Source organism: Canis lupus, chromosome 37 (assembly GCF_011100685.1).
Source record: "Canis lupus familiaris isolate Mischka breed German Shepherd chromosome 37, alternate assembly UU_Cfam_GSD_1.0, whole genome shotgun sequence".
NCBI lineage: Eukaryota > Metazoa > Chordata > Mammalia > Carnivora > Canidae > Canis > Canis lupus.
In genome coordinates, this window is record NC_049258.1 from 29,626,378 (window position 1) to 29,643,254 (window position 16,877).

General features: G+C 55.0%; 1 protein-coding gene across 2 annotated transcripts in view; it reads right to left on the reverse strand.

Moving 5' to 3' along the window:
* SERPINE2 (serpin family E member 2) overlaps positions 1 to 15,874 on the reverse strand; it is a 57,480-nt gene extending 41,606 nt beyond the window's left edge. The window contains exon 1 of one of the 2 annotated variants that reach the window (XM_038585884.1): positions 15,756 to 15,874. Coding sequence is in view for 1 of the 2 variants with exons in the window: in XM_038585883.1 (XP_038441811.1) it covers positions 8,799 to 8,908 (110 nt within the window). In the remaining variant the exon portion in view is untranslated. Of the gene's footprint in view, positions 1 to 8,798; positions 8,946 to 15,755 lie in introns of those variants that run through there. The other variant, XM_038585883.1, reaches the window with a different exon arrangement.
* Between the last annotated feature and the right edge of the window lie 1,003 nt (positions 15,875 to 16,877).

Sequence of the window (16,877 nt, forward strand, 5' to 3'; positions counted from 1 at the left end):
TTCCCAGTAATAGTCATGAACGGCCGCGGAGAGGCTGGTTGGTCCATCCCGAGAGCCACCTCAGCTTCCTGCATCAGTACTTGAGGTGATGTCTGCTGTGAAATGGCTGGGAAAGAGTGGGGGCGGGGGGGAGGCAACAGAAGAGCTGGGGGAAGGACGGGGTTCCCCACACCTGACCTGATCTTTTGTCATGTCCGGTGCGTGAGACTAGGAGAGAGAAACGAGAGAAACAAGACCACATCTTCACGTTGGGGGTCTCTCGTGGGAGCACCACCCAGAGAGCCCCCAGTCGGCCAAGCATCCTCAGTCTTTCCGGGGAGGGTGGGGGGCGTAGCCCAGGAATGCAAAGGGAAGGACTGAGTCTCAGTACCGCGCTCACTCCCTGTCCACTGCCCGGCCCTCTGACTAATGGAACGCTGCTGAGCTTGGGGCGCCTCTTCGGGAATGCGAAATGACATCCTAGTTCTACCTGCCACACTGCAACAATATTTTCAATTATTGGTTAAACTGCAAATGCCCCGTGAGTCATTTAAATAAATCTCACATGTATGAAATAGTCAATTGTGTTCTCAGAGCAATTCCCAGCTGTAAAAATAGAGCCACACGGAACATATTTTTTCTGCGGCTAATTGAAAATACTGCACATATAATGCATGATTTAAAGCACCCAGGAGGAATTTCAATTTGCATTCCCTATTTTAAAACGTGCAATCAAGTGCTGTCTTAAAGCGCCCTACACATTCAAGCCACTTTGCTTCGCTCAAGCCCCAGCCACTTCGAAATTTTCCGGCCATGGATTGATGACTGAGGCTTTTAATGCTCTGAGCGACTTTTCACCCGGTGCCTTTAGCAGGGCTGTGTTTCCCGAGAAAACAAACACTCTTAGGCTGACTGGTTCGAGCCCCTGCAGCCCGGACGAAATCCCCCGGGGCGGCAGCGAGACGCGTGCCAGGCGGAATGGAGCGCGTGTAAGGCCCCCCACGCGGGCGTCCCCAGGCGTGGCCTCTGCAGGAACCCATCAGGCCCACCCCATCGGGTTTTCTGCGTTGACCACAGCAAGTGAAACGGTCACACACAAGAGGCCGGGAATGGGTGTTGGAGCAAATGGTCCCCTGGTCCCCTCATTTTAACTTCTGGGGGGAAATTACAGGAGGCGGGTGTCTTCCAAAACAAGTATACGCGTATCTATTGGCACAGGATCTAGAAACACTTCCCGGGTAGGAAGAGGGAACAGGGGCGGGGAGGGTAAGAGGAAATAGTTGACGGCTTTAGGACAGGCCGCTCCTGCGCTGCCTGCTGCCGGCCCGCGTCTCGGGGCAGAGACAGGTAAACACACAAAACCCCCAAGGAGTACTCGGAGGGATGACGCGTCTATACTGACCCGCATGTCTGGCAGGAGAAGTTCTGCAAAGCTCAGAGACGGCCCGGAGTGATGGGACGGACGCATGGCTCGGACGCGGCCTCTGGCTCCCGGGCACCGAGGTCCTTGCCTTAGCCTGCCTCTACTTCTCCTGCCGCGCTCCCTGCCAGTGGCTCCCGGGGCTCGGCTGGTCACAGAAGGAACCTGCGCCCCCGTCAACACAACTGTGGTGCAGGCCCAGGCCTGCCTGCGTCAGGCAAAGGACCACAAGTGCCCTGGACTCGGTCTCTTCAGCTGTAAAATCAAGGGCGACCCTCCTCTCCCACCTCATCCCTCAGAAGGTCACCGGGAGGATGACAGGAGACCTGGTCCCCGGCCCCGACGTGACGAGCTGTACGCACCACGCAACGTTTCCTCCCAAGACCAGCCTTTCACTTGCCGGCGTCCAGCGCGGAGGCGGAACGAGGACTAAAATCCATGACGTGACCAGAGTCCCCGTTACCTGCGTGTGGCCTGTGCTCTGAGGTGCTGACGGGCGAGCTCGGGCTGCGGGGGTGAGCCCGCTCCGGTGGTGAGGTCGCGTTCCAGAAGGGCACGCGCCCCAGGCCTGGCGCCACCAGCGCGGCGTTGACAGCACCCGCCGGGAGCCCGGCTGCAGGAAGGCCATCAGAGAGCTGCCCCGCGTCCCCAGCCGAGCTCGTCGGCTCACCGAGGGTCACGCGAGCGCCTCTGGATGCAGCTGCGGGATCAGAGATGCAGGGGGACCGAGCCATCCGCCCCCGCCACACGGCGAGGCCCTCTCCACCCAGGGCGCCCGCCTCTCCCTTGTCCAGCCCCTGGGTCCCCTGGTTTCCTCAGTCAGAGCTCAGCATTGACACGGACCCCATTCCCCAGCTCCCGCCTTCTCTCTCGTTCCCACGTGCCGTTCCCGGGGTCCCTGATGATCCTCTCTCGCCCCACAAAGCGCCCCCCGCCGCCCCGTCTTTCATCGATCGGGTCCTACTTAGCCCGTGCGCTCGTGGACGGCATCGGCCCCCTACGGCAGCCCCCCTGCCCCAGCGAGAAGGTGCGCAGCTCGGCCCGTTCCTGCCCACCCACCTTCTGGCCGCCCTGACTACACAGGCCTCAACGAGCGTGTGAAGCAGCATACGCTGTGGTTCAGAAGGGGTCACTTTTCTTTCTGTTCTCCCCTCCCGTGAAGCACTTTAACTCGGAGATTTCCTGACATCGTCTCGGGGCCTGTCATCGCTCTGAGGTGTCCGACCGCTTCGCCGAGCACATCATCTCCTTTCCTTTTTTTTTTTTTTTTTTTTTTTTTTCATCATCTCCTTTCCACCCAAGTTGCCTGTGATACGGCACTTTTCAAATCCGGTGCCACACTGTCCCTGAAAAATCGCTCCTAGGCCACGAGAAGCCCTTCACGGGCCACCAGGACAGTGGCCTTGCCCTTCACGATGGCCCCGGGGTACCGCTGACTGCTTGGCTTCTGAACGTGAGCCTTAATAGTCTTCGCAAAACTTCGCTCAATGGAGAGGAGCTACCTCCTCAGCAAACCCGTCCTCTCCTCTCTGAACACGAGTTGGGGCTACACTTCCTAGCCCCTGCAGTACGTGGACAGCAGAGCGTCCATGACACGGGAACATACTCAGTGAAATGGGGACAGGAGTGACGTACGCCTCCTCGGACCTGGCCCATCAGGAGCCGCCGTATGCAATCCTCCGTCATCCTTCTGCGTCCGCTAGCTTGACGCTGACACGCACCATGGCCTTGGGGGCTGCCTGCTAAATTAGCGGAGCCAAAAGATGGAAAGAGGCTGGTTCCCTGAATCACCAGATTTGGGACATACGTGCCCATTTTGGGGCATTATTCAAGTGGAAGTTCATGCCATGGTTCACATTCAGGTTTATTTATTACAGTGATCAGTATTACCTTAAAGAGCACGGCATTCAAAATTTGGAAATTCTGAAGTCATGACCTCAGGAATAATTACTAAATCCGGATTCTAATTCTGTGCCCCCCCTTTTTTTTGTAAACCCTTTCGTATGGTGCAACCTCAGCGAACATTCAGAATAAACCTTGATTAAGGGGATGGCAAGCTTACGCGCCCTTCTCTCTTCGTTCTCAAGACTCACTCATGAGTTTCATCCAACGAGGGCTTTTGGTGAACTCTGACTAATGAACTTATCATGACTTTTGTAAAAGGAAGACTTTGAAAAGACCCTGATATATAGGAATCCCCAATCTCCCTGAGGAATAATTCTGGGGAAATTTTTCATTTTGCATTCACGTACACAGTTTTCAAATTAGAAAACACTTTTTTGGGGAAGCTTGGGTGGCTCAGCAGTTGAGCATCTGCCTTCAGCCCCAGAGTGTGACCCCGGGGTCCTGGGATCGAGTCCCACATCGGGCTCCCTGCATGGAGCCTGCTTCTCCCTCTGCCTGTGTCCCTGCCTCTCTCTGTGTCTCTCATGAATAAATAAATAAAATCTTTAAAAAAAGGTGTTTTTTTTGCACAGAGAAAAATTATACATTTTGGTGCCTATTAATGACTTATTAAGGCATCACTTTGGCACCATTTTTGCCTTGCACGCCTATCCCAGAAGAGATCAAGCCTTCATGCAGTTTTGTGTTCTCCAGCGTCTTGTACTCGTGAACGTTCAATAAAAGGACAAGTTGTAGTATCTTACATCTTTTCAAAGTTGCCCACTAAAACCTTTTTCTTTTTCTTTCTTTCTTTTTTTTTTTTTTTAAGAGAATTGCTGTCCCCTGCATGAAGGACTTGCCTCCTTGTATTTACCCACAGAGAGCACCTGAGAGACTACATGGCCAACTCTTATCATTACTACTACAAACCCGTAAGCAGCAATCTACAAAATTTAGAGCCAAAGGGTTTTGTGGAGAGTAATGCACCAAAGGAAAAAAAAAAAATAAGGACTGCCTCACCCACGAGGGTTATCAAGACATTTGTGTTTATTAGTGACTTGACGTTGCACAGCGTGCACAGACCTAGCTCTCCCACACACAACCATCAGGGGTAGCTGATATTTAAGAAACTTCCATATGTAAAGGGCTTTGGCATCAGCACTGCTGAGCCTCCTAGACTCCTGGAAAGCTGGGCATTCCCACCTTTATTTCATGCAGAAGGACAGTGAGACCTGGAGACTATCCATCACTTGCCCTCATCCCAGAGTCTCATGGAGCCTCCAGGATCCTCATCCACAGAACGACCGTAAGCCGCCAGCCTTTCAAGGTTGTCAAGAGGATGCAGGGAAGGAGGGGCAACACATGTCAAGGGCTTCCACAGCCCACGACCGCTGGCACCGTGGCTGCTTTTGGGGTCAGGCAGGGGCACACACCGCTCTCCTGGAGCCCTTCCCAGAAAGAGGGAGGGGAGAGGGCTTCTGTGCAGCCTTCGCGGCAATTCCATCCACACTAACCCCTCCAGTCTGGCCTCCGGGACATCTCGTTCAAAGCACTCGCTTTGGCGGTGGACTCTGACGGGCTCAGTGCGGTTCTGGGGTCAGTCAGGATGATGGAGCTGCTCCAGGGGAGGAAGAGCTTATCACCATGGTATGTGATGGTAATAAAAGGCTAAGCAACTGGGAGGTATCTTTGACAATTGCATTGAAATCCTCTATAGAAAATGTACCCCCTTATTGCTTCCACCCACGACAGTGTCCCAGGGTTCTTGAACCATTAAAGTGTCACAGAGTCGTGAAAGTGGCCATCTGGAACTGTTAAAGAATCACAGATACGCCCTTTCGGTGGAAATACAGAAGATCCTCCAAGGCAGCTTATTTTGTGGATACCGCCGTGTGCCTCTGAGCACCTGGTGGAAAAAGTAGCTCGTAAGCCAAATGCACCCAGACACAAGAGGGCTGCCACTCTGAAGTCCTGTGTGGGCACAGGTGTGGCGAGAGGTACATCTTGGGGAATGTCTTTGCTCTCTGGGAGTAACTCTTTTCAAGAAGAAGAGAAAAGGAGAACGAATCAATGGCTCGGCGGGGATGGATGGTGACAGTCCCCACGTCAGCGGGGCGCTCTGGGGGCTAATCAAGGGTGGATGACAGGTGATGGCAGTTCTGGCGGCTGTGTCTGGACTCAGTGATGGGAGAGGTGACAAGTAACAGGAGCAGTGACCCGACTTCCCAACCTGCCTCAGCCCTGACCCTGCCACGTGATTTAAGTCACTATTGGCCTTCTCCCTGCTGAGCCACGGGGACGATGCTGCTGTGTCTACGGGGAACGCAGCATCCTCATCAGCTCTATTCTCCAGCTTCAGAAATGAAGCCCAGAGAGGAAAGTCTTTCATGGGCATAAAAGTACTAACTGGAGAGCTGGGGTTTAAGCCCAGGGTTCTCAGAGTCCCCAGCTCTCCGCGCCCCGCAGCGCGGCCCTGCTTTGCTGCTCCACCCGCCGCCCCGTCCCGGCCCCACGCAGGCCGTGTTTCCGAACGAGCGAGGCGGCGGCGGAGGCACACAGACCTGGAGGGGCTACCCCGGGGTGGCAGCCCCCGCAGGGTGCTCTGCACAGCCCGGCCTCCGCTTCCTCGCCTGCCAGCTAGCACCAATCTCTACCTTCCCAGGATGGCTGAGATTCAATAAGGTGATGAATAAAATGTGCCTGATACTCCTTGACATACTGGTGATCCACGCTCTTTCATTTCCTTTCTTCTTCTCGGGCTCCTTTGCATCAGGTACCGTGGAAAGGACCCAGGAGGATAAGATGCGCGTGCGCACACACACACACACACACACACTCCTCGAGGGTTCCTGACGGGGATGACAACACAAGGTAGAGAGTAAGATAAAAAGCAAGATTTTGCCATTGTACATGTAAAAAAATACATGCTTCTCTGACCCAAAAGAAATTTTAAAGCTATTGAGTAACCCACATGCATAGAAACAACTCTGCGTTCAGTACTTGCCGAATTCATTCACCGTTACATTCCTGAGTCACCACCACGCTGCACGAGGACAGGAAGGCTGTGAACACCCGGCACCACTGGCCAGTCCTCCAAATTGCTATTTTAATTAACTGTCATCAAGAGATGAACACGTTTGGCGTAAGATATGAGTCTATCAGTACATTAATTTCAAAGGGTGACAATCCCCACCTTTAGGGAGAGGAAGCTCCCCTGATCATCGCGTCATCGCACAGGCCAGTGTCCCTGGTGGCCCCTCGCCCGCCGTCTGGCCACAGGGCCGGTGCGGGCACACGCGGAGAGCTCAATAAAACCCCAAACACCTGCTTGCCAGTAAAATCCTAAAACCTCCTATTAATGGCGGCAGAAAACACTGCTTCCTATCTGGGGAAGTCCGCCGAGGCTGTGCCAGCAGGTGGAGAACTCTGCCGTGCACCAAGGGGCCCAAATCATCATTCCTCGACCGTCTGTTGACAGTAGAGTCGGTGTGTGTCTGAAATGATTATTTCTGCGTGCTTGGATATTAACGGCCCTCATGGGACACAGGACATTCTCACAGCCCCAAAAGCAAGAACAAGATGAGAAGACTCTGGCGACCACACTCGCAAAGACCAAAATATTAAACCAAATAGATTTTTTTTATGCTGCAGAGACATTTATTAATTCCTCAAAACTAACACATGTAGGGATCCCTGGGTGGCGCAGCAGTTTGGCGCCTGCCTTTGGCCCAGGGCGCGATCCTGGAGACCCGGGATCGAATCCCACATCGGGCTCCCGGTGCATGGAGCCTGCTTCTCCCTCTGCCTGTGTCTCTGCCTCTCTCTCTCTCTCTCTCTCTCTGTGACTATCATAAAAAAAAAAAAAAAAAAAAAACTAACACATATATATAAAAAAACCACCTGGGACGCCTGGGGGGCTCAGCGGTTGAGGCACCTGCCTTAGACTCAGGACGTGACCCCGGGGTCCCGGGATCGAGTCCCGCATCGGATCCCCGCAGGGAGCCTGCTTCTCCCTCTGCCTGGGTCTCTGCCTCTCTCTCTGGGTCTCTCATGAATAAATACATAAAATCTTAAAAAAATTAAATAAATCAGCTGCCCGAGAAAGGCCGCCTGGTCACACAGCGGAGACGGGAGCTTATTCCGCGCACCGGCCACCCTTCGCTCCGAGCTGTCCCGGGGGGGCTGGAAGCCCGCAGAAGGGACAGACGTCCTGCCCACCGACAGTGCTACAGTGGAACCAGGCCCGCGAACATGCAGAGCAAGTCACTTATTTACCACAACAAAGACACGGCGCAATCATGAGTCCCCGAGGACAGCGACAAGCAGAACCCCGTGGCCACATCGGGGCCCGGACGTCGGCCCCACTCTAGCCCCTGGCTCAGCACCTCAAGTGTACGCTCCGCCTCATCCTCCCAAGCATAAGACCCGGTTACCTTCCCGCCCAACCCACAAAGAAAGAAGCCAAGGCTCCGAGAAGTCTAGTAACCTCCGGCCCTCGAGCCGTGGCCGGCAGCAGCTCGCCGGAGCAGTCCATCGGCGTCCAGGCCTACTCTGAACCTCACCGTGCAAGGGGGACAAATTTTGAAAAAAGGCAACTATTTTAAAAAAAAAAAGAGCTATAAGGGGTCCCTGGGAGGCTCCATTGGTTAAGTGCCCGACTCTTGATTTCAGCTCAGGTCACGATCTCAGGGTCATGAGATCGAGCCTACCGTGCTGGGCATGGAGCATCCCTGGGCACGTGCTCTTCCTCTCAAAAAAGAAATAAAAACTATTAAAGCAAAAGTTAAGTCTCAAACAGTGTTCTAAGTCTCCACACATTTGTGAAGTTCACTTTGGTATTTTTTTCAAAGATTTATTTATTTATTTGAGAGAGAGAGAGAGAGAGAGAGAGAGAGAAAACAGTGGGGGCCGCGGGGAGGGAGAGAGCATCCTCAGGCAGACTCCACACCGTGCACAGAGCCCCATGTGGGGCTTGATCCCAGGACCCCAAGACCATGACCCCAGCTGAAATCAGGAGTCGCCACTCAACCAACTCAGCCTCCCGGGTGTCCCCTCAATTACTCATCTTTTCAAAGTCACGTCACACTTGTTGTTTGGTTATGCTGACTTGTATCCAGCTCGGCCTAAGTTAGTTAGTTATTCCCTCCAACTCTGGGTAAATGCACCCTACCTTTTCAACCCAAAGGTCAGTACTGATTTTAGAGTTTGAGTCCTAGAAAAAAAAAACGAAAAACAAAAAACAAGTGTCTAAGGAATAAACTGGGCAGGGAGTGTTGGGCTTGGGGAGCAACAGGCTTAAAAATATTCCCTCCAAAAGAATGCAAAAATATTAGCCTCCTTCCACCTCGTGAGCTTTGTTGTTACTGAAGGATATTGAGCCGCCCAGTGAGAAGGTGGTCTTTTGGAAGGAGGCACTGGTTTGACAAGAACTTATTTTTGGAAAGTCATAAATATTGATGAGATATAAATCTCTGAAAATTCATGGTACCAGCTCACAGTTTGCACATTTACACACCTGGCTTCAGGCTCTGGCCCTGACACATCCAGGTGGTCTGTATGACCACAGAAACTTCGGACGGCTGTGCGCTCCTCTTTCCCAACTGAGCGAAGGGATGGTATGACCATCTGTCCTACACGCGGGGAGGAGGCTCCAGGAGACAACAGAGAGCCGCTGTCAACTGAAAGCAACTGAAAACACGGGCAGTTGGGGTAACCTGTCCAGCACACCCCTCTCAATACTCTTTCCCCTCCCCACCAGACCACAGGTTTGGACATGTGACTCAGGCTCCGGCCAATCACAGTATCCCATTCCCCTTACCACAGCCACCGGTCCAGGGAAGAGCACATGACACCAAAATGCGCCAATCAGAGTGCCATCCTAGGACTTTTCCAACTGGAACTGGCAGGAAGCACCTCCTTGCTCTTGGGTCATTAGACTGTTGGGAGGTAAGCCTGAAGCTACCTGCGGCCTGGCCCCTGAGAGGATGAAGACCACCTGCAAAGAGATGAGAGCCCTACAGGCCCAAGTCTCTGGTTTCAGTCCCCTCCAGGGCCAGAGGCAATCCCACCATCTCAGGGTCTGCAGTGCACGTCACGAGGTTCCCCCTGGCACCCCATCTTTTTGAGTCACTTAACTGTGATTTGGGCTTTCTGCCCTTGTAAACGGAAGATGAGGCAGTAGTTAATAGCTCATGTAATCTGAACAGTGACCAAATCCTCAAGATGGTTTCTTCCCAAGTGGATTCCTTATTTCAAGAATGAAAAAATAAATTTAGTAGAAGCAGCAAGCTCGGCCATTATTTAAATAGCATTTTCTCAAAAGAAAGGAAGAAAAGTCTATTTTCATTCGCAGTCACCTTAGTCACTTCCAAGTGGGCTTCATATTTGGTGTTAAACGCTCTCATGTACCCACACCCACTTTCAAGATTTGGTCCATGAAAACTCAGGCAGAAACAAGTGGTTATTTTCTCTGTAGCTATATTAGTTGGCACTAAACAGAAAGGAAAAGTGGGGAGGGGGGGGGAGAAAGCGTTGATACTATTTTTGGTATGCTCTTAGGAGAAATTCCCCAGGTTACCAGAGTCTCACTGCAGCAAGTGGGGGAGGGCATTACAAAAATAAAACAAAGTACATTTACCAAGATTTGCCATTGCAACAAGAAATCCTTTCTGTCTTTTCATAGGATTTTTTCCCCCTTTTATATTAAAATCTCCTTCACATTATCTTTCTCCCGAGAATTAACTAATAAAAATAGAAAGGCATGGTGGGTTCCAGCTCTTGAATTATCCCTCCTGAAGCAAAGGGCAAAGTCTGAGGCCAACCTGAAGCAAGAGTATGTGGTGTTCTTGGGCTGATCTTGAACTGGGGCATCCACCCCAACCTTTGAAGGAATTCAAGGATGAAACAGGGGACATGTTTGTCAAAATGCAGGGATGGAATTGCAAAGAGAACTGCTTAGACTCGGTGTACGTCCCCATGCACAAAAAAGAGCCCCAGAAAGAACGCCAACTTCTCTGGACTGGGCTTACATCCAGACCTAGAAACCTAACAGCAGAATAAGGGGAGAATCATTGTGTAAATAGACTTGCCCTGTTGGGTAAGAGGCAGCATTTCTCAAAAGAGAAATTAAATCATACTACTCTTTCAGTGTTCTGAGATAAACTGTGAACTTACAGATAAAAAACTAACCTAAAAATGTAGTTTATTTGACTCTACTCCACATCTAAGGATATTTTTTTCTTTAACCCAACATTGATTTTCAGATCAGACATGCAATCCACTTGTGAGGAACGATGGTTTTGGAAAGAGAAGACAGGCACGTTCATAGGTGGAGATGGTCATTTACAAAGGGTCAAATACAGGGGATCCAATGTCTTTAACATTTTTATAAATGCCTTTAAGTGGGGATACAGACTAAATCTTCATGTTGGCCCTCAATGCTATTTCTGAGAACTAAAGAGCCAAGCTGAATGATTTCACAGATTTAAAGGAGAGACGAAGGGAGGGATTAAGGGTTTCATGTAGATAAATAATGCATTTAAGAAAAAATTTCATCTAGATCTGATCTTTATGAGAAAGCTGGACCAAGAAGGAAAATAAGTCAAGATGTTATAGGTTATTTTGTTTTGCTTAAATTTTAATTAATTAATTAATTAATTAATTAATTAATGAGAGAGAGAGAGAGAAGCAAAGAGAGAAGGACAAGCAGACTCCTCACTGCGTGCAGAGCCCAACACGGGGTTCGATCTCACAACCCTGAGATCAGGACCTGACCCGCAATCAAGAGTCAGACGCTTAACCAACTGAGTCACCCAGGTGTCTCAGGTCGCGGTTTTTTTTTTTTTTTTTTTTTAATGACATCGTTGATTTCATCACACCCATTGTGCAGACAAAAAAAATTAAGTTCTAGATGATTAACTATACAAATCAGCCCAGACTCTCGTCCATCCTAGGGCTCTTTCCATCAAATTTGACTAAAGATATTAGTTAAAAAATGACCAAGGCAAAAAATAAATTTTAAAAAATTATTTTTAAAAGCCAGCAAGTGGGTACACATATCACCATCATTGGAAGGGTTCATAGAAGTAAGCCAGAGAGAGCTCTCCTACCTTGACAAAGGCACAACATACGAAGTCTGGCCCAGCCAGTGGATCTCAAGGAAGACAGAACCAAGCCAAAAGAGGTTCAGATGAGGCTAACGAAGAACATAGGGACAGGAGTACTTCTGGGTCAGACTTTGGCTTTTTTCTAAGTAACGTTCTATCTCAAAAGACATGACTGATCCAAACTATTTTTATTTTTTAATTTAATTTAATTTAATTCATTTTTTTACCGTGAAGATATATATCTGCTGTAGAAGTACCAGAACAGGAGTGGCGGTCCTGGGGGTGGGAAGCTCCCCTCCAAGCCCACAAGTCAAGCACACTTTCATAAAGTGTGTGGTAAACTTAAAAAACCCGTAAGTGCGGTGGTTCCGTTCAGATACCCATGAAACGCCTCGGGTGATGCACCACCGCGAGTGTGAGCGCCGGGGCGGGCCGGGCGCACAGGTGCGCACACGTGCCCACGTGGGGCGCGGCTCGGGACCTCGGGGAACCTTCGCGACGGATGACGCTGGACCCGAGCCTTGCAAGGGGGGGACGCCAGCCAGGCACTGGGCAGTGACGGAGGAAGAGTTCTAGGCAGGGGCCCGGCACCGCGGCCGGGGCAGGAGGTGGGCAGGGGCGCAGGGCGCGGGCGCAGGGCAGTGGACTGTGCGGGCAGGACGCCGGGCCGCTGGCCCACGAGCAGCACCACTGCCGCAAGGTGCCCGTCTGAAGGCGGAGGAGGCCGGCCCTCCCGCTTCCGCAGTGACCTGGAGGTCCACACGGTGACCTTGGGGTCCGCCCAGTAACCTGGGGGTCCACAGTGACCTGGGGGTCCACCCGGTGACCTGGGGGTCCACACAGTGACCTGAGGCCCACAGTGACCCTGGGATCCGCACAGTGACCTGGGGGTCCACAGTGACTTGGGGTCCACACAGTGATCCTGGGGTCTGCACAGTGACCTGGGGTCCACCCAGTGACCTGGAGGTCCACACAGTGACATGGGGGTCCACACAGTGACCCTGGGGTCCACACAGTAACCTGGGGATCCACACAGTGACCTGAGGAGCGACCCAGCCTTGGCAGTTGTGGCCTCCCTACCGTGGACTCCACCCCGGAGGCTGGGGAGGTCTGCAGAGATGTGGCGAGCGGCAGACGCTGCTCCACGCAGGCGGAGGTCACCCGGGGACTACGCGACCACCGCTGTCCTCACAGGTCAGGGAGCGCTGAGGCCCTGGGCACACACTCCTAAGGGTTTGCCCCAGAGGCAAGAGGGAGGCGGAGAGACAGGAGCTGACGTGGATCTGCCCCCCGAGGAAGGTCCCCGCAGGCACCAGGGATTCACGGGCCTCTGATGGCCCCCCGGCCGAGGGGTGCTAACTCAGAAGCCCATGAGGGCCGGGAAGCTTCTGGAAACAGGACCACAGGTCCAGGGAGAACCAGGAAGCCAGCACCCTGGGCGCTGGAAACTCCACACCAGCCACGTGCTGCCACGTGGGAACGGGGGCATCATGTTCCAGGTCTCCTGATTTTTAAGAGAAGTTATAAATCCAAGCGATATTTTGATATATCTAGTATTCACTTTTGCATACTTTTTCAGGCCAACAACACATCCGTCAACCGGAAATGGCACACTGGCTACCACTTGGCTGGTCCCGGCCTCTGAGGCAGGGCAGGGCCGCAGTGACTGCGGCAGGGGGCCGTGATTTCACAGCCTGCAGAGGCAGCAGGACTTGGGGCTGCGTGAGGGGAAGGCTGGAGGGTCGAGCCTCACCGGAGGCTTTCTGCTCTAATACCCTCACGACTGGTAGAGCCGCCACCAAAGAAAACAAACAAAAAGAGCGGCCAACCCTGGCCAATGATGAAATGGGTATGGGGTGGACGGTGAGAACTCAAACCAGTCAGTCCTGGCCTCCCTGCAGGTTTTCCACCTACAAGGCATGGATGGATAAGCCCCCTAGACTGTAGGTACTCGCTTGGAGCCACCAATCTGGGACTCGCCTTGTACTGGGGGCAGTTGAGACTTGGGGAATGTGCTTCACCCAGTGACTCTTCACAGTGCAGAACGGGGATCAGGCCAGAGCCCTGGGTAGCCCCCGGGGGTACTGGAGAGGCAATGGGGGCAGAGTGAAAACCAGGGGGACATGGCAGCTAGGAAAGAGGGAGAAAAGGATCAGAATGGAAGGAAATGCCCAGTGCCACAGGGAAGTCTAGAGAGAATCTGCAGGATCACTGTGCAGGAATTGTGGGGCCTTCTACTTTGGGGAGCCTCTGGCCAGCTTACAGGGAGCGGAGAAGGCAGCAGAGAACGAGGGGAAATGTTAACTCATTTGAGAAGCCCATAGAGCCACGGTGGTCACTGAAAAGGAGGTGGGGATGCAGGGGCAAGGGAGATTAGGGCATTCTAAAAATAGTTAAATTAGGGAAGCGTTCTCGGGGAGACACTAGGCAGTGCCAAAGGGAGGTCTTCTCTCTAATCTTCCCTAAGTTCCCTGCCCCGGTTTGATTTTTCTTCTATCATTCTACCCTATTCATGTTACCATGGCACAATTATGTTTTGCTGTTTGCCTGTGTCCTCCCACAAGAACGACAGTTCCAAGATAGCAAGGATCTGCTATACTTATTACACTTTGGGGCCACTCAAAGCGCCTGGACACGGTAGGTGCTGAAGAAGAGGTCTGGGAGGAGGGGGTAAATTTGGAAAAGTTTGTAGGAGGGAAACAGGGTAGGACCTGGAAAGACTTCAACTCAATGGCCCCTCCTGTTCAAGTGGAGTGGGCCTTGAAGTCACCTGTCAAACAGGAAGGAGGGAAGGGAAGAGGTCTCCTGCGCTGAGGAAGAGCTGCAGGGGGAGCACCAGTTTGCAGCCTGGAAGGCAGGGGCTGGTGGCCGAGACGCTGGCGTTTCTGATTTCAGAAGATGAGCCTCTCTGAGCCAGGGCGAGACCTGGATGGAGTTAGAGGACTCGGTTGCTAAAGTGGGTGGAGGTCACTGGATTTGAGATGGTCAAGGAAATGGGAATAGACCCCCATGTGGCCTTCGGGACCAGAGCGGGGAGCAAAAGCCCAGGAGCCAGAGTCCCTGAAGGAGAATGACTGGCTGGCAGAGGATGGCCACGCGCAGGGGTCGGTGGGACATGGCCCATTTCCAACCCTAGGACCTCAATCTCTCCCTGGTATCTATTCACCCGTGTGCAGAACTTAAGAACTAATGTCCTCTGGAGACTGAGTCGTTTTTGTTCTTTTAAAACCACACTAAAATATGTGAAGTTCATAGGAGGCAGGGGTTTTCTGCGTAGATTCATTTTTGTTTAGAATTAAGGGATGGATGACATCTTTATGACTTTCAGTAATTGCCGCACACTACACTGTTTTTCGAACACCGTTTCTATCTAAAATCAAAACTGGGGGGGGGGGGGGTTGAAAAGGTCCTCGGATTATTTAGGCTAACACCTTCATTTGCATAGCCGGAGAGAATTTTTGCTGAAGTGCTGCAAACAGCAATCATGACTGATGTAGATACGCAGACAGCCTTGAAAGTACCCCCGGCTTTTGAAGCGTGCTTTAGACCTACAAAATAGCAATGCTTACGTCTCTTCCAGGTTCTCTCCGTTCAACTTTGGATATAAAATCTCCGAAGTACAGAACCATCACGTAAATCGCTCCTGAACAGTTCAGAGGAGCGAACTGCTTGCTGGCTTGAAAGAGGCAGCGGAGCCTTCCAACACCGTTCGAGGTGGAGGCTAAATGGAAGAAGGTTCTCTGCAAAGGGGTCAGGGCAGGGCACGGCAGCCTGTGCGATCTCTCCAGGGAGACACCCGGGAAGATTATTTTCCGTCCTTTGGAGGCACCGAAGCCTCCGGCAGCGCCTCGCACAGCACCTGGAGGTGGAGCGCTGCCTTATGTAACGGCCGCCCTGTCCCATCCGCACCCGGGGACCCCCCCCGCGCCCACCGGGCCCGCCAGGTGAAGGCGGCGGCATCGCGCCCGCACAGGCCGGGGCCCCGCCCGGAGAAGGACCCCGCAGGGCCCCGCAGGACTCGGGGTCCCCGGCTTAGGCGCGCACCCAGGTCCCGGCGCCCGAGCGCCCCCCGCGGCTCCCGCGTCCCCTGGGGCGGGCGCACCCCCTGGGCGGCCCGGGTCCCCCGCTCGCGCTCCCCGCGGGCCGGACACCGGGCACCGAGCACCGGGCACCGAGCCGGGCGGCCCGAGGGGCTCAGAAAGTTGCTCCGCCTCGACGTGGCCGCCCGGGCCCGCTCGCCCCGCAGCCCGCAGCCCGCAGCCCGCAGCCCGCAGCCCCGCAAGGTCGCCGGGCGGGCGGCGCGCACAGCCCCGGGGCCGCGCCCCTCCCGCCCCTCCCGCCCCCCGGGTGCCCGCGGTCGTGCTCACCAGCCCGGCTCGGGATCCCGCGGCGGGGGGCAGGGCCGAGGCGCCGGGCAGGTCGCGGGGCGGGAGGCGGCGGCGCCCGCACTGGCCGCGCAGCCGAGCAGCCGAGCAGCCGAGCAGCGGCGTCCTCAGCGCCAGGAGCGCGGCCGCGCCGGGGGCTTTATCGCCGCGCCCGCCCCGCCCCGCCCCCGCCTCCCGCCGCCCGCCTCCCGCCTCCCGCCGCCCGCCGCCCCCGCCCCCGGCCCGCCCCGCCCCGCCTTCCCGCCGCCGCCTTTGTGTGGCAGCCGGACGCCGCCGCCCCGCGCCCCGCGCCCCCTCGCCCGCCGCGGCCGCCGCGGACGCCCCCGGGAGCTCCACGCCGCGGGGGGCCAGGGACGCGCGGGCAGACGAGCCGGGCCGCACGTGGCCGCGGGGGGCGGGGGCCTGGGGGGGGACCCCGCGGGGGGAGGGGGGACCCCGCGGAGGGGGCGGAGACCCGGCCTGGGGGGACCCTGCGGGGGAGGGAGGGGGAGACCCGGCCTGGAGGGACCCCCCCTGGGAGGGGGCGGGAGACCCCGCCTGGAGGGACCCGGCCTGGAGGGACCCCGCGGGGAGGGGAGGGACCCAGCCTGGAGGGACCCTGCGGGGGGGGGAATCCAGCCTGGAGGGACCCCGCATGGGGGGGAGACCCGGCCTGGAGGGACCCTGCGGGGCGGGGGGGAACCCGGCCTGGGGGGACCCCGTGGAAGGGGAGAGGGACCCAGCCTGGAGGGACCCCACGGGGTAGGGAGAGGGACCCAGCCTGGATGGACCCCGCGAGGGTCCGGGTGTGGGGGGCCTGGAGGGACCCCGTGTGCGGGGGGAAGGGACCCAGCCTGGAGGGACCCCGTGGGGGGGGATCTCACTGGGGAGGGGGGCACCCAGCCTGGAGGGACCCAGCCTGGAGGGACACCCCCCCCCCCCCGGGAGGGATCCAGCCTGGAGGGACCCCGCAGGGGAGGAGGGGACCCAGCGGGAGGGACCGGGCCGCAGGGTGGGCACCCAGCCTGGAGGAACCTCCGCCCCTGGAGGGACCCCGCCCCCAGGAGGAACCCAGCCGGGAGGGACCCCGGGGCTCGCGGCACGGCCTTGGGACGCTGGCGGGTC